At 40.7% G+C, this 17,992-nt stretch overlaps 1 protein-coding gene and 1 pseudogene across 2 annotated transcripts; one reads left to right on the plus strand and one right to left on the minus strand.

The window, feature by feature from the left end:
• Window positions 1-3,665: 3,665 nt before the first annotated feature.
• Window positions 3,666-6,285, plus strand: HY5 (Basic-leucine zipper (bZIP) transcription factor family protein). The gene is made up of 4 exons (XM_039128738.3): window positions 3,666-3,989; window positions 4,471-4,654; window positions 4,841-4,997; window positions 5,993-6,285. Exons 1-4 carry the CDS (start codon window positions 3,908-3,910, stop codon window positions 6,056-6,058), a joined length of 489 nt encoding a protein of 162 aa, XP_038984666.2. The 5' UTR covers window positions 3,666-3,907; the 3' UTR covers window positions 6,059-6,285.
• Window positions 6,286-9,054: 2,769 nt separating this feature from the next.
• On the minus strand, window positions 9,055-16,435 carry LOC103708825 (ABC transporter C family member 3-like; annotated as a pseudogene). Its single transcript, XR_015987747.2, has 8 exons — window positions 14,716-16,435; window positions 14,419-14,505; window positions 13,665-14,316; window positions 13,393-13,555; window positions 12,171-12,467; window positions 11,848-12,062; window positions 9,957-10,046; window positions 9,055-9,815 (listed from the first exon to the last, which is right to left on the minus strand). The product of XR_015987747.2 is annotated as an ABC transporter C family member 3-like (transcript).
• Window positions 16,436-17,992: the final 1,557 nt, after the last annotated feature.

A 17,992-nucleotide genomic window follows, 5' to 3' on the forward strand; every position in this document is an offset into this window, starting at 1 on the left:
TACAGTTTTATGGATTTCGAAACTGTAGAAGATTGTAGCTTTGTCTATGATCGAGGCCAAATACGTTGCTCTTACTGAAGCAAGCAAGGAGATGGTTTGATTATAAGGTTTGATGAAAGAGCTTGGCATGGAGCAAGGCGATGCGAAGTTGTATAGCGACAGCCAGAGTGCTATACATTTGGCAAAAAATGCTGCTTTTCACTCAAAAACTAAATACATTGATATCAGATATCACTTTATTCGGTCACTCCTCGAAGAAAATCTTTTTCGGCTAGAAAAGATACATACAATGGACAACCCAGCAGATATGTTGACAAAGGTGGTTACTCTTGAGAAGTTGCACATCTGTGCATCTTCTGTTAGTCTTCATAGCTAGAAGTGAAGATAGAGGTTCACACACATAGAGAATGATTGGAGATCATGTTGCTGATGGGGTTACGGTTGCTTCAGACTTGTTTTTCGGTAAATGGGAGATTGTTGAGAAAATGTGCCTCGAAACACGAAATGACTGTAATTGAATTTGGCTCAAGTTTGCTTGAAAAAGTTTGTGCCAACTGAATGGAGTCGACCCCTAGCATCTAGGAGTTGACTCATGTGAAGCTTGAGTCGACCTCAGGGATGAGAGGGTCGACTCACATCTTGCCACAGTGAAGAAACAGAGAACTGTTTTTGGGGTCGCTTGCAGGAGTCGATTCCAGCCTTATAGGAGTCGACTCCAGTTCTGCAAAAGTCAACTCCAGCTCAAGTCGACTCTCTTAGGAAGACAGAGCGTGCCAGTCTTCGGTGCTGATACTTGGAGTCGACCCGAGGATATCCGAGTCGACTCGAGCTTATTAGGAGTCGACCCCAGAAAGCGAAGAGTCGACTCCTGATCATGGGATTGATTGAAATGGTGGCAAGATGGGCTTTTTTGACTTAGGGTTTCGTAGGAAAATTTTCTTATCTGTTGAAAACCTATAAATAGGATTTTTTTTGTGAACCCTACGAGATAAAGAGAGCGGCCGTAGAGAGTTTTCTTTTTGAGTCCTATCTCTCTTGTAAACCCTAGAAGGTTTGGATTTTTCTTGTAAGCCCCAGGTGTGCAATCTCTAACGGGGAAGAGAGATCATTATAACTCTTTGATGAATATATTGAATCTGTGTGTGTGGCCTCCGTGGACGTAACCTGTATTGGGGTGAACCACGTAAAATTATTGTCTTTGTGATTGTTTGATTTTATTCTCTGCTACTTCTTCTTCTCGATTCGTCTTTCCGCAGTTTGGATCCAGGAAAGAAAATAGTACGATCAAAGGATGAGTGCTTTCATCCCGCAATAACAGGATGTGTCTGTGGTCCTTTATCTGATTTATCGGGTAGTACCGTACCATAATTGCATGACAATAGCCAATTGTACATTAACTACATAGTAACGACTCTCCACTATCAATATTGAGTGATAACCACGTGGATCATATCTGAACTATTGTACTGGTGTAACTGTCGATGTGAACGTCATTATTGTCATTCATGCAGTAATCTTTAACGTTATTCTTGTATCGGACTGACCAGAACAACACGTCGGTCTAAACTGAAGTTGTTTTTTTCGATTAAAATCGAGGTCAAAAGGTCAAATTAATCCGAGGTCGGAATAGCCAATATTTGTTCCGCTGGTAGCTCGAACTACTAACACATTATGTGAGGCAAGTCTCTTTTGTCAACAAATTCTGGTACCTAATAAATGTCTCGCCAACTTTGCGATTCTTATTATCTAACTAAAATTCTGGCATTAGGATGGAAAGTTTTGAACAGTTAGGTGAATAGTTAGGTCACCTCCGTACCAACTTATCGAGCAAACATTCCACTTGGGGGTTAAAGAAGTAGGTCACCCCATGTCATGCCAACAAAGGCACAGCAAAGGTGAAACCCACCGTAGTGATGAAGAAAAGGCTAAGTGTGAGAGGGATAAAGAGCCTCAAGGGCTGGTGCTACCCATTGGCAAATACAAAGCCTTCACCTCCTCGCTCCCATGCACCTTTCAGTTCTTTCGCTCTTCCCTCCTTGCAGTTCTCCTTTCTTTCTTCCATCTGCGTGGTTGAGAGTTCGGAAGCAGCAGAAATGGGGGCTCCTTTGAGCCCAAAACAATGCTCGGATGTTTCTTCCTATCTACTGTCTGATCGGTTGTTTTGGACTGAAGGGAGCTCCTAATTCTTCTGCTTGTTTGGGTTTCTTTTTTGGTAGATTTTTCTGGCAATAACCATGCTTCCGAGCTCAGATCATGAATTCTCTTTCTGTGCATGATACATTTGCTTTAGAAATGTTGATCATCTTACAGCACCATGTTTTGGAAACTGATCTCATATGGGGCCACTTATATGCAGCTTCTTCTGTTTGTTTAGCCTTCAAAGTTGATTGCTATCTTCTCTAACACTTCTACCCATTAATTTTAGGCACAGCATCAGGAATTTTGGTATGATACCACAAAGTTTCAAACCATATATATGACTCACTTATCAATTAAATATATACTTGGAAGTTGGATGTAATTTGTTTGCGTCTTTTTGTTATGGAAAAATGTGTTTGAAGAGTAAGCATTCTATTTCCATTAAACAAAATCTCAAATGAACATTCTTTTATTTGCGATTTTTCTTAAAAAACATAGCTTGTGTGGAAAAGGCTGCCGTAATTTCTTTTTCTCTTTCTTTGTGTCTCTTTAAATCTTCTGTTCTTGTGTACATATACTTACTTCAGATTAATTAAATTGAGTGAAAAAAAGTACCTTACTCCCTCCACATTCCATCAAAAAAAATAAATGTTGCAATGCATATTTGTTGCTGCACTAACCCGCTGATGTGCACAGGCTAATATGAGATAATTTGCCATTTAGTCGCACTGCATGTCAATAAAGCCAGGTCCAGATCCAATTTGAGTGAGATTAAACACATCTAAGACATGGATTTCTAACCCGAGTAATGTTGGATCTAACTGACTTGAGTTGGATGCCATTAGCTAGTGTCCAATTTGCGAGATGCAGAATCCCCCTCCATAGAGTTTTGAGTCTCAACTTGCGATGCATTCTCATGTGGATGCATAGGTAGCAGTATGCATCTGGTAGTATGGATCTCATGTGAGTCTAGCCAGTCATATTGATTTTTTTTTCAAGAATTAATGCCTCAAAGATTTCGATTCAAAATCTATATATATATATATATATATATATATATATATATATATATATATATATATATATATATATATATGTATGTATATATATCTAGAAAGAGAGAGCGCAATCAAACATAAATTGATGTCGACACCTCAGAATTTAGTAATTATATGCTAATATTTTTACAAGTTAATGTTTATTAAATATGTATAATATTTTTGACTAATATAAAGGTTCAAAGCTATTATGCTTATATGTGCCAAAAATATGAATGCTGGAAGTCGTTGCAGCTTCGCATGGTCGGCTTGGTTCGAAACAAAATGAATCTGAAAAAAATCTCGGAATAAAGCGACGATACGTCGGTCGGAAAAAGCTCGAGACCAGATTTACCGGACACCGCTCAAGAGCCATTAAATCTTTCTCCGATCCAACGGTCGGAAAACGCCCACGCTCTCCTCCTCTTCACCTTTGGATTCCCTCGCCCATTTATGGCTCCCCCGTCGTCCACGCTCACACCTTTTCTACCGTCCGATGTGTCCCGATCCGACGGGGACGGATGCCTCTCTAAACCCCCACCCCCAATGGCCCAAACCCCCCTTCCTTTACGAACAGTGCAATTATTAGCCTCTGTCTCTTCCTCTTCCCCGCTCCTCCCACCCACAGAGTCGAAGAAAAAACTAGAAGAAGAAAGCGGAAGCCAAATCCAAGCAAAGCTCTCATCTCTTTCGCATGCCCGGGCGCTAGAAGAAGTGGTATAAGAGGAAGAATGCAAGAACAAGCAACGAGCTCGCTTCCTTCGAGCAGCGAGAGATCGTCGAGCTCGGCGCCGCAGATGGAAGTTAAGGAAGGCAAGACGATTTCTCTTCCCTTGGGGTCCCTGTCCGCCGCCTTTTGTTTTTTCCCTTCGATGAAAAATTAGGACTTTTAGTGGTTTTTTCTCTATTCTTGGGTTTTTTCTTTTCTTTTAAGATTAAGTGAAGTTTTCTGTGGCTTATTTGATTTGGTTTGCTTTGGTTTGACCAGTACATCTTAATTATTTTTTTTATTTTTCCTCGGCCAGGAGTTGGTCCGAATGAATTCGGAGTCGAGCAAAAAGACTCTGTTTTTCTTGTTTCTCGATGTTCTGATCTGCATAAAAATGAGATCTTTTCCACTTGCATTTTATTTACATAGCCAATTCGGTTGGTCGGGTTTTGGTTGGACTAAAGCACCTTTTTCCTCCTTGTTAGTTGTTGAATTTAATATGTACTTATTTATTTTTTCCCCTTCATTTATATATATTATTCTTGGAATGAATTGGGAGAGTCGGCATGGTTTTGGTTTTATCAGGAGTGGAGAGCGATGAGGAGATCAGGAGAGTGCCGGAGTTCGGGGTGGACCCAGCCGGCCGGTCCACCTCCGGGCGGGAGGCCGGTTCGGTGGCCGGAGCCGACCGGGCCCAGTCCTCCGCCCCGGCCGGTCAGCGGAAGAGAGGGAGAAGCCCCGCGGACAAAGAGCACAAGCGTCTCAAAAGGTGCCGCTCTAAAAGTTTCATCATCCTTCCAATTATAAATCCCCTTCCCTCCCTACTGGGTTTACTTTATCTCATTTTTGTGCGCGACCCCTTCGTTTTCTATTGACAAGATATGAAACGATCCTTTGTTTTTTTTTTTGTGGGTGTGTGTGTGTGTGTGTGTGTTTGCTCTCCGAATAATACAAGGCTGCTGAGGAATAGAGTTTCAGCTCAACAAGCAAGGGAGAGGAAGAAGGCTTATCTGAATGATTTGGAGTCTAAGGTGCAGGATCTGGAGAAGAAGAATTCGGAGCTGGAGGAGAGGCTCTCCACTTTGCAGAACGAGAACCAGATGTTAAGACAAGTGCGTGTTCTCTACCTTTCTCATTTTGGTTGGGCATACTAATTAGTTAGGAGGTGCATCAGGGGTAGACGGGACTTTACGTATTACGGAATCCGAGTCTAATGGAGTGCGAACTAGGTGACCTCATATATGTATATGATGAGATATTCTATGAGAGAGAGAGAGAGAGAGAGAGAGAGAGAGAGAGAGATCATTTTCTAACTCTATCGAATATATCCTATTACATCTGTATAAATTATCCACTTTAAAAAGAAATATCAGAGTCTCAGGATAGGCTGATACGAGAGTACCATCTAATGAGGGGTATTTTGGGTAATTAACTGCAGCTGCCGTTCTAGGTTCTGGTCTTAGTCCTGCCCCCAGACGTGTCCCTTTGTCGACCACAGTAAGCCGTGACATCATTTTCTTCTTTATCCGTTTTCCAACATGGTGGCATCGCATATTACTGGAGTCATTTGCTTCTCAGAAAAACTCTGCAGCGATCGCTGCCATCCTCGTCTTGCTGAGGCTTTGAAGGGGTACTACTCTGGGTGGGTGGTGGAGAGTTGGATCTCTAAGTAATCGAGCTGTTTTCTTTCTTCTAGTCAAGGAAATTAGATCTTTCATTAAAGAAATGCCTCAAACTTTGGTGGGATGCTTCCTTGTCATCTAGTTCTGTATCATATCATGTGACTTGCACAGTAGTGTCTGTTTCTTTGATGGAAACTTGCACTGCTTTTGTTGCATTATGGTCTTTGTTAGCTGTGTTTGGCATGCACATTCTGCCCAAAGCATCCGTTCTGGAGTAATTTATTTGTTACCAGTAGCATCATGTGCTCTAACTTGATTGAATCCGACTGCTCTCTCTCTCTCTCTCTCTCTAATTTATATGTATATATTGTCACACTTCTTGATGCTTTCTGTCTTATGGCTGACAACGTAGTTGTAGGTTGATTTTGCCTGGGTGTCAGCTTTCTTTCCTGAACAAGCTCTAAATATGGTTTGTTTTCTTGCAGATATTGAAGAACACCACTGTCAGTAGGAGGGGATCCAGCAGCAGTGCCAATGGAGAAGGTCAGTAAGACTGCGAAGGTCAGTCTTCGCAGGAAGAAGTGTGTGTACCCACTGTAGTCTGAAGTTCTGTTGGATCTCAGTCAAAAGAAAAGGTTCACCTTCATGTAAGTTATTAACCCTATCTGAGTTATGATTGGCAAATGGTAACATGCATGTTATGGAAATTGCATTATGAGAAACTTAAGCATGTTATGAAGATTTTAGAAAAATATATTTACTTGTAAGTTCTTCTTTCTGTTTTGCTATTCTGGATTAGGTTGAGTTACCAATTTCTCTATATGAATATTTACATAGAAACAAACAAGTAACCCTTGATAACAGACCAAAGTGCAGCAGTACTGGTGATAATGTGATCGGGACAAAGCTTCCTTTCGAACGCTTGCACTCAGAATCTGAAACTACTACATTGGTTACCAAACCACCTAAGCCTACTTTGGCCACAAGGTCTTGCAGTTAGTGGACAGGAAATCTCACCAAAAATGTCTCCACGAGACCTTAACCCTCAAATTATGCATCCTACCTCCGGATAATTCCTTCAATGTCATCACACTTGGAATACTTGAGAAACCTTATATCAAGAAACTTAGGAATATTAGGATCTTATGCAAAGACTTGATGACTAGGGAGAAGGATGTGATGAAGACCTTCAGTAAATGACACACACACACACACACACACACTATCAGCTGATGCTTGAAATCAGCCCGTTATAGAATTGGAGGAGGAGGATCCATCTCAAGTTGGCGGGTCACATTTGGTGCTCATTTGGTTGCAAGAAGTTGCAGAAATATCTTCTTTCAGATCACTTAAACAGCAAAGTTCTAATGTACTCCATTACAGTAGAGACTGAAATGAGGAATATTTGTCTCCTCAAAGTGGCGAACAAAGTTTGGTGTTGGTGACCGTGTACAACTGTAGAAAGCAACAGATTACATGTAAATTACATGACAATTGTGCCACTGAACCTGCAATGCAGAGCATTTCAGAACTCTTAAGCAACACCTTTGTAAAAGATAGGTAGCTTTTCTGCCAATGTTAATACAGTCAGCAGCATTCGCCCATCAATTCCATTGAAACCCTAAGCCGGTGTAAAAAAAAAAAAAAAAGTTGTTACCTGCAATTATTACCTTCGCAGAACACTTAAAAAATTTGCATTTATATTATTGAGATGATACGATCTCGTAAAATAAGAGATGAAAATTGAAAATCCAAAAGGAATTCAGCATATTATCTTTCTAATGGTAACAATTGTAATGGTAAAATTGTGGGTAAATCTGAAATCAAACCCAAATGGAATTCTACCTGAGGATAGCTACCAGAAAATCATTTAACACTTGTGCCAAACTATCTGCAAGCAATTGCAACCACACGTAACTTTGTAATAGCCATTAATCATACTGGCAGAGTCAATAAAATCGAAAAAACTGGGTAATTTAGGTTCATGAGTGCAACTTCAGCAGGCTTGCATGGTTCGACAATTTCCCATCATTTTTCTCCCACCTGGCGTATGCAAACTTGATCGGCTCCTTGTTCATCTATAATTTATCTTTCTTTTTTTTTCGTTATTTTTCTTTCTCGTTTGGAGGCCTTCCTTCTTCTCTACCAACAAAAAAAGATACACCATATCAATGAACTTGGATTGACCTAGTATTCCATTCAATGATTGCTTAGCAAATTTGGAGTGGACCTCGTAGCATTCTCAGGGCCAACCTATATGAAAAAAAAAGGACTGACATATTTTCTAGTAAATTGCTTAGGATGCCATGTTCCAATTAGAAACTTCACCAACCATTTCAAGAACCAAAACCATAAGAAGAGGCCAATCATATGGACACGGGGGATGGGGCATAGTTGATAGTTGCATAGGTGCAACTCTCGTACCATAGTTAGGGTTTCAAGGTGTTTGAGGTTTCTGCAACCGAGGTGGGTTGGTTCTTTCAGCCTCGAAGAGAGATTGTTATCCAGCGGAGCAAAATCCATCTTTGAGAACTTTTATTTGCAATACATGTCATAATACCTTTTGTTTTTTTAATCGACTCCACCATGGCAATAGAGATTTAACACCCATTGTTGCTAAGAAAAGGAACGAATTTAAATGTTAGGACCCAAGTTGGATTTAAGTACGAGGAAAGATCTTGTTTTCAGGATGGATGATGATAGAATAAGCCTGGAAAGAACCAAGGGAAAGAAACAGAGCTGCAGGCCGTCATGGATACCAACGGGTGAAAACGTTCGTTGTCTGCCTTCCATCTGACATCTCGCTCAGCTCTGCCGAGTAAATTAGGTGCTGTTTCCTGATAGAATTTTATATTGCTTTCGTCAAAAAGACAAGCTATTGCTTCCGAGTCCTGAGTCACGATCTCCGTATAGAGCCGACGTGACTTGCCACTTGGCCAATGCGGGGGAAAAACGAAAAAAGAAATGGTCCACTTGTTGCGCACCAAATTAGTTATAAATCTCAAATTTATACAAAATCGTCAAGGATCGCTGACTTAAATTTTGTAAATGTCCTGAAAAAATCTTTATACATGTTTGATCGAATCTAAAGTTGCTTCCATAAGATTCTTCTGTTAGAAAATAGATTTTCTAGCTTCTGTAAAACATCTTTTCTTTTTTTTTTTTTTGGGAGTGAAAGCGCATTTAGGATGGTGTTACCAAATACTTCTTTTTATTGGAAGGTACTATTTTTATTTTAAAAGTCAAAAAATATGCCTTTTTTTAAGTATTACCGAACACATCTAAAATTATAAAAGTATGAGGACTTAAATAACTGGACATGAAACATCACTAAATTTAGTTTCACAAGCTTCATTGCCATGAACTCTATATTAGCATTCATCAACGCCTCCAGTATCATCACACTTTGTAATCATCTAGATAGTAACATCTCTTCCAAGCCAGAGAGGATACCCATTACCGAAGGTTGAAGGACCCTAAAATGAACAATGAAATAGATGCCAGTGACCAGTAACAATTGCTATGCAAGGAGCACACTGGGAGAAAATAATCCAATGGAAATTGTAGATATATATCTATTAGGGTTGAAGACAGTGAAAGATAACACAGTTTGTCATCACTGGAACTTTGGGAGCTTTCCCCACGGCCGACCATCTCTGGCAGCAGCTGCGAGCTACGGTGGGCCTTTAAGCCAGCACACAGATAAGAAGACTGTAGCTGTCCATGGTGGTTGGCAGAAAGAGGACCTACCTCAGCTGGTCCGCATGGCATCCCCAGGCTGGTGGGTTGTAGTCTGTCTGCTGCTTGGTCATGAGAAATTGCATCTCGGGTGGAGAGATGGAGTGCAGGCAGGGTAAGCCTCCCATCTGCCATTTGCAATGTACTGAGATTTGTGCACAGGAGCTGAGCATTGATGCCTGCTACCCCTCACATCAAGCATCTATAAAGGATTACAGCCATCCTGCCTAATATCCTGTAGATATCTCTGAAATTAACTTTCAAATGAAATGCTAACATAGAGCAGCATTTGAGTACAACTCAGTTCGTCATCAAGAGTTACATTGAAGGATATGCAACTAATTGCAAGCATTTGAATATTAAATCAGACGGCAACGTATGGTGGCTGAGCTCATAAAATTAAAGAACTAATCCATCCGCACTTTATAAAATGGACCTCTAGTTCGCTCATTTCCCGTCCATCCTCGGCACCAGTGAAGGCATGTTATTTCAACAAGATCTTGCTTTTTCTCAAAAGTACCCGCCCTAAACAGACAAGCTGATGGCTCCAATCCTCACCATTTTCAATAACTGCAAAACACAGCATATAACCAAAAATAAAGCATTACATAGCATAATCACAATTGATGGGGCAAAGGATGGGGGGGTTCAAATATAGGCTGGCTTTGTTGTTCAGTATAAGATCAGAAAAAACCAAACAAGATATCATACCTGCAGAGTCCAGCTGTAATTCTTTCTTCCTCCAGGGAATGTGCAGATGAGACCCCTTAATACAAAAGGCAAATGTGGGGCACAGCGAACCTGTCTCAATATTAGTCAGCACACAGCACTTGGCAATAAATTTTGGATATTAATATTAGATAGCCACCTGCCCCATCTGGTAATAGCTTTCCAGATAATAGTCTAGAATCTGAAAACTATTTCCATTAATCTCCAGCTTGCATCCAGTTTTTCTCAAATCAGTTTGACCCAGACCAACCTGTTTTGGTGACGAGGTTACATGTCTCCGAGCTAACCACAATTCAACCATGGTTCAGCTCGGTCAAGTCAAAATATCTGTTTAGAAAGATCTAGACCTCCCACTTTCCAATCCACATTGAGCCAAAAACTGAAGGAAAATAAAGGGAGGAAAAGAGGGAGCATCCTCCTGACCCCACTGGATGGACAAGAAGAGAAGAAAGAAAAAGAAATTGGGTCTAAACTGTGGAGTCCCCATCCTCACTCCAAATTTTTCAGTTCTTTCCTTCCCAAAAAAAATCGGGCAATAATGCCACAACTCCTCCCTGAACTAGCTGAAGGCGGCCCTCCTACTACATGATCTAGCGAACAACAACCCTCTTCCTTCTAAATCTAGCCAACAATGGGGTCTTCTTGCATTGTGCGACTATACCAACCTAGAACCTTACCCAAAAAGACTAGTCAGCAGGTATTGCTTGAGTTTCTTGGCCCTATATAAATATCCAAGATCTGCTCACTGCATAGCCAATATGGGACTAAACATGCACCTGCACGGATCCTTGCATACTTTCCTAGTTTAAGTTTAAGCCTTGGCATCCTAACCAAGCTAAGAGTCTAAATCTATTCAAATCCAATTGCAAACAACACGATCATTCTATGATCAAACTAAATAGACCTATACTGCAATGTCCTCTAGTCCACATGGGCCATGGACTAGGTCCGCTTTGATACCATTTCTAACAACCCAAAACCTCACCTAAAAAGACTAGCCGGAAGGTGTTCTTTGGGTTCATTGGCCTGTATAAGTACCTAACATCTACCCAATGCATAGCCAACAAGGTTATAAATACACGCCCACAAGAGTCCTCACAACGAGCATGGTTCTTTCATCCATGATCCATCCATCTCGAGGATCTATTGCAAATCTAGACAATGGCCACCAGCAAACTGGCCAACAAGGACAAAAGAAAAGAGAGAGTGAAGAGAGATTTAATCCTTTTTCCTTTTTTCCCTTCTTTTTCTTTCAGTTGACATTGACCTGGCTGAGTCAAAAGCTATGGCCCAAGCAAATTGAATGGTTGAACTGCTCGGTTGATCGTTCAAACCCGATTCAAATGGGTTTTTATGTATTTCGGGTTTTAACTTGGTCCATCCACAAGAGCTTGTGGGTGACAGATCGGGCAGGCAGGCCTAGACGAGTCGAGCATGCACATCTTTTTTTTCCACAAGATAATGCATTGTCAAATGACACAAGCAAACACAACATGATAATTAGAAGTAGGCTATGATGTCTTTTTTTGAGAATAGATAAAGCTACGATCGATCTTCTAGTCGAGCTGAACTCTGCAACTTTATGTTGCTAACATAATCGATCTTCTAGTCTGCTACTCTACACTGCAGATTAAGGAATCAACAAAGATTAATCTCTTAACTGTCACTCAAAAAGAAGGTTTAACTTTCAATTATTCAGAAGGCAACATTTATCGTGTTGGAAACGAATCATCAAGCAAAAACCTAGAATCAATGCATTTAGCATGAATTTAAGGTGTAGGATGATATGCCATACTTGTTATGGCTTTTAAGATATTTTCTACATGACAATTCCAACGGAAAAAGGTATGTTGCTGGAGATGCTGGGATTTACCTGCAGGTCCAAGATCTCTACTTCTCCAGTTGATGGCCAGTTACAATCTGGTCTGTTTGACTCAATAGTGAGAGGTGGTTCACTTGTAATGTCCTTGTACTGCAGTATTCTCTCCACAGATAAAATTTCATTTTCAAGACTGCAGAGACACCATACGGCAATGCCTTGCAGCATATTCAGGCTAAGTCCGTAGGTCACTGCAAGGCCAGCCATGCCTGAAAGGAGGAAAATAATACATAAAGTTTAAATTTGGACTTCATGCCCCTTCTCTTCATCAAGACAGCAGCTCAAAAGGAGAAAGGGTATTTCCTTAAAGCAACTACCTGGATCAATTATGCCTTTGGGCACAGAGACTAGAAATACTAAAGAAAAGGCAAAAGTAAGAGACGACAGCATATCCAGACAAAGACCATGCCACTCCATTGCACCAGCATTATGAAAATTTGGTTGAGAGTAATCATTCATCAGAAGGAAGCTAGTGCTTACAAATCCTGGTTCCTGGTCATAGCTTCTAATTGTCATCGATCCTGATATTGACTAAGCAAAATGTTGTATGATAGGAGCTCCACACACCCTGTCCAGTCTTGCCAGATCTCGTGCTGTACTGATGTAATATTGTTAAAAAAACAAGAACAATATTGCTGCAGGATGATTACTTCCCAAAATTTCTCATAGACTAGCGAATAGAGCATCAAGTAACGTTAAGACCATGCAGTTTCATAATTGCATAATAACCATGCTCTTGAAAGTATATTTGAGCAGTTTTGAGATCCACAATGGCCATTACCCTCAAAGAGAAAGAGAGAGAGAGAGAGATACACAGTGGACATAAATTGTCTTAAGTTATCTCCATCTAAAGTTTGATTTTAGTAGAAGCACTTATTACCATCCAGTTAAATTCAGCACTAAAGAAGATTATACAGGAAGCCAAAGTACGGGTCCAAAAATGGGATAAAGCAAGTGGATTCTCATGCTTCCTGCGCACCTAATGTCTGTGTGTCAAATCCCACTAACTTTTGCCATGAAAAATTTCTGTCATGAGTTTGCATAAAAAATAAGAAAAATATCAGAAACTTCTACAAGTAACAAAGCAAACTTATATATAGTGGTTAAGGGACATAATGGAAACAAAAATAATGGTATTATTTTAACAAAGAAACAAGATAAGCAATCGTCAACAACTACCATCATATCGCTGCCACTTCTTCCCTATCTGTCTTCATATTCAATGCTTCATATTTTGTCTTACCTTGGCTAGAATCTAAAGTTTATATATTTATTAAAATTCCATATCATGTTTCATGAGCTGGAGTGAACGTAACTTCAAAAACCGTGTACATTCAAGAAACCCCCTTAATACTTAGTATAATGTGCTGGAAATAACCAGCTTATTTCTATGATGTGCTGGACATAACTAGCTTATTTCTTTCCCCAAAGCCCAAAGGTTCAACTCCCTTATGTACTTTACTAGAAAATTAAATTAATCCACACAAGCCATGTAAAGAGCTAGACATAAAGAAGGAAAAAGGCCACAAAAATTTACCTGATACCAAATGCTACCAGCAATCACAGGAACAGACATGATGAAAACTTGTCATGCCACCTGTAATATGACTGCAATGATCCCCAAAAGCTGAATAATAGAAAATGCAAAGCCACCAATTTGGAAAGGAATAGCCATATCTACCTTACTTTGATCAGTTGATGCCTAAAGAGGAAAGATTGCTTATGCTAATGAGTGCCAACAAACAGAAGTACCTTTACAGAATCTATTGCTTTAGTGAAAAAATATCAAAAACATACTGGAAGTAATATACTCTGTTCAGGATACGGCCACTTGGAGTGGAATCAAAGTATGACATGGGTGCACGGAAAATGGACATATACATTTTTGTTACATAGCAATGCTGACGTCTTATATCCAGATGTTACAAGAAGCAAAGAGATTGCGGCACTACAAATTGAGCTCCCAATAGCAAATGCAACATACACATAGATTAGAATTGCACCTTGCACAGGAGGTTCTTCACCTTCCGAAACGGGAACTGCCCATGCCATCCAGTAATTGCTACCAATATGAAGAATTTGAAAGAGAATATCAGCCAACAGTATCAGTGGCAGAAGAGCTCCTTTGTATGCCATTGTGATGTATCTCCAGTAGACCCAAAATTCAACCCTACCTTTCTCCCTCTCTTCTTCTTGAACAAGTTGTCCCTCCTGAATCCATACATTGTCTGATACATCATTCTGTGCATCTTCTTGCACTACTTTGTGAGAAGCCTATGCACTACTTCCAGCGTCACAAAAACTACCTCCCATGCTGCTATTCAAAGCATTTACAGCAACGTCCACTGAATCAAGTAATGCCAAAGCATCTTTATGAGCACCAACCAGTTGCATAAACTCTGTTCCTAAATTTAATATCTCATCATATTTCCCTGCTTGTACAATCTTTCCATCTTTCATGAACTACCGAAATACAGAACAATCTTTGTCTAGTACACTAGTAAGATGCGTACAAAGTTATTTATGATCAAAATAAGGGAAAGAAATAAAGACAGTATCACTCACAAGGATAAGGTCAGCTGAAGGTAAAAACTCCACCTGGTGTGTGACATAGACCACAGTTTTTGAAGCTAAAAGCCCAAGCAAACACTCCTGCAATATAAAGGTTGCTTAGTAATATCAAAGGCTAATTACCATCGTTTGAAGAGTGTACTATGGATTTATTATACAACAAATACACAATTAATTTGTACATAATCCAAAATTCAAATAGGCATAAGTAATTATAATAAATACATTAATCTAAAGTTTAAATATTGAGTATTGATGCGCTGACGAATTTCATTATACGGCTGTGAGTACATTAAAGAAGTGGGATCCTGTGTGGGCATCAACAGCACTGAATGGATCATCAAATAGAAAAATATCAGAATCTTGGTATAAAGCACGAGCAATCTGTACCCTTTGCTTCTGCCCACCACTCAAATTGATGCCTCTCTCTCCAATAACAGTCTGGTCTCCAAAGGGAAGTATCTCTAAGTCCTTTTTCACAGAGCAGACTTCAAAGACTTTTTCATACTGCTCATGATCCATTTCCTTACCAAACAATATGTTTTCTTGAAGCTTACCACTCTGTATCCAAGGTGCTTGGGAGACATAAGCTGTTGTTCCACACAATTTAACAGTTCCAGATATCTTTGGGACTTCACCTAGTATGCAGGATAGCAAGCTCAATTTACTAGAACCAACAGTCCCACAAACAGCAACCCTCTTCCCTTGCAACACTTGAAGTTTCAAATCTTTCAAAGTAGGAATTTCAGAAGAGGGGTCCCATGAGAAACTTCCTTTGCTAACTTCAATGGAAACCTCAGAGCTACCTATAGGAAGTCTCTGTACTAGATCTGGCTGCAAGTCCTCAAGGCACTGATAGAACATTTCCTGATTCTAATGGTATTCCCATAAGCATACAAGCACCAAAGGTGACCACTGCGATGAAAGTAGTCGCACTCACATAGACAAATGTTGTCATAACAGATGTATAAATGTACTTCAGCCAATCTGTTTCATTTTTCCTTAATCAAATTATTTTTGATAGAAACTTCATCTCCCAGCCTTGAAGCTTAAGAATTCTCATGCTTCTCAAGATCTCAGAAGTAGCTTTCATCCTAACATCTTTAGACTCCATCATCTCTTCCTGGTATTGTTTTTCATCTTCCCCATGGGAAAAGTGGCTAGTGTGACAACAAAAGTAGCTCTTAAAGCAGCAAGTGAAGCGAGCCCCACCCTAGCATGCAAGACCAACAAAGCCAGTGTGACTTGCGTTGGAATCATCCATATTTCATGCATGTGCCAACTGAAAGCCGCTGCCTTCTCAGCATCAATACTCACAAGCTTGATGATCTCCCTGCTAGTTCGACTCTGCCCCGACCGGCAAGACAGAGTGAGACCCTTTTGGTAGATCATAGCAACAAGGCAGGCCCCAACCCTGCTCTGCTGCAATCTGAAAGACCGGTGCCTCTGTGAAAGGCACTCGAGAAGTTTTGAAACAACAAATGCCAAAACCAAAAGAAACCCTTCATTTGCAAATTTCCAGTCGCCACTAAGGTATTGGACTAAGAAACCAATAAGGCAGGGGCCTACAATTAAAGCTATTGTGTGCACGAGTGCGTAAAAAGCTGTTAGTAGGACTTGCTCCCATGCGATAAACACTAATGCCTTAGCCAATTTGTATGTAGTAGCTCCATTACCACTACTTTCATCCCCGCTGCTACTAATGTTGCCAGCACTAGCACTAGAACCACCAGTACCACTTCTAGCATATGACTCAAGCTTACTTCTGAAAGTTGGGAAAACACCATCAACATTGTCAATGTCAGCTAACTGTGGAACATCTTCGAGGTCTAACGTCTTCTTATGACCGACGGAAAGCAAAGGACCCATCCAAGAGAAGGAAAGGATACTAAGGAAACTGGCATTCGTGAAAAGGGAAACATTGCCGGTGCCAGTGGTCTTGCATGATGCATTGACCCTACCAACACCCAAGACAGGCTCTTGAAGAAGAGGGCTCTTCGGACACAGCCATCCATGACGACGCTGGATGGTTTTGGCAACAACCAAAATAAAATTAGAAGAAGAAAAAACAAGAGAAAGACGAGAGGCGGAAAGAGAGATCTTACCTTACCGGTCCCGGGCGTAGATCTCCCGACGTCGCCGCCGGAGTCCGACCTGGAATAACAGCATCACCGCCACTTTAATTTATAACATTCCTTAATGCCGGCCCCATCTTGGAATACGGGGAAACCACCTTCGACTCTCGCACCGCAAAGGTCCAAGAATGGCCAGTTTCTTTTTTTTTTCCCTCCTCCGCCCCTATAACAACACAACAAGAAACAAAGAAGAGCGCGATTTTGTCTCCGGTGGGGAGCACGGAAAACCCTCCACCGCCTCTAGCAGGGCAAGAATTTTCTTTTTCTCCCGGGGAACGCGAGGGAATGGCTCGCGAGAATTGAGGAACAGAAGGCGAAGGTGGAGGAAGAACAAGAAGCCAATACTTGATCTTCTTATTTGAACCCTCTCTTTGTCGCCGTTTCTTGGGAAAGGTATGGAGGTTGGGAAGGAGAGGAGGGGATTCTGCCCTCGGAAACTGCTTCGTTTCGAGGAAGCTCGAGGAGGTCGGCCATGGATTCAGATGGCAGAGACGGAGACCCACCATCTTCCGCATGGAACCCAGATAAAGTAACCACGCTCCAAGTTCCGACCTTTGGAAAACTTATTTCTAGATCCCTGATTGAATCCTAGAAATCTCACAAGACCCTAAGCCATAATCTTTACATAAAGTCGGCACCCGTTAACGAATTTATTGCATGCTGCAGATCTTTGGGCCAAAATCTTAAGGAGTCCTTGGCGTGTTGAATGTTTATATACAAAATGGTGTAAAATCGGCAAGGTCTATCAGACTTGAATTCCTGCAAAATATGTCAAGAAAAAATTATTTCTTGATGCCCGATTTAACTATAAAGTTTGAGCTCCATGACCTTAGTCGACATGGCAAATGCGGCAGAAGAGTTAATTATACTTTGTAAATGCTAGAGTTGCTCACAAGTCTCTAAATCATAAGCTTCATATAAAAGATACAGTTATAGTATTTTGAGGAGAAATTGCTAGTGGGATGGGAAAAAATGATCTTGTTCATGCCGCCAAGGCAAAAAAAGTCTCAATGCCATCTGATGGGCAAAAGCCATTCCGTTTGTTTCGAAAATCGTCGAACTCGAACATTACCTCGATCACTAAAAGATCTTTTTTTTTTTTTTTACAATGACAGGACGCAGATTAGACTCGTCGGGTAATTTTCCATAAGGTTTCTTTTTTGAAAGAAAGATTCTTTTCATTGGTTGAAACAAAAAAAAAAAAAAGTAGAATTAGCTAAATCTTCCTAAAGAAGATTGAAATGTTGGTAAGAACTGAGGGACAATGCCCCCCTAACCTAAGTGGGCCCACCAGCGAAGCAACTGGTACTTAATCGGGCGGGGGGGGGGGGGGCGGTTTGCTTTCGTGCAACGCCCCCGCTGCTGCAGGAACAGTTTCAACTCTATCAATCAGATCAGAGGAAAATGCAAAGCGGAAACTAAGCTAGTTCCAG

Source organism: Phoenix dactylifera, chromosome 5, assembly GCF_051530095.1.
Source record: "Phoenix dactylifera cultivar Ajwa chromosome 5, Ajwa_hap1_PhDact_Kaust_v1.1, whole genome shotgun sequence".
NCBI classification, from domain to species: domain Eukaryota; kingdom Viridiplantae; phylum Streptophyta; class Magnoliopsida; order Arecales; family Arecaceae; genus Phoenix; species Phoenix dactylifera.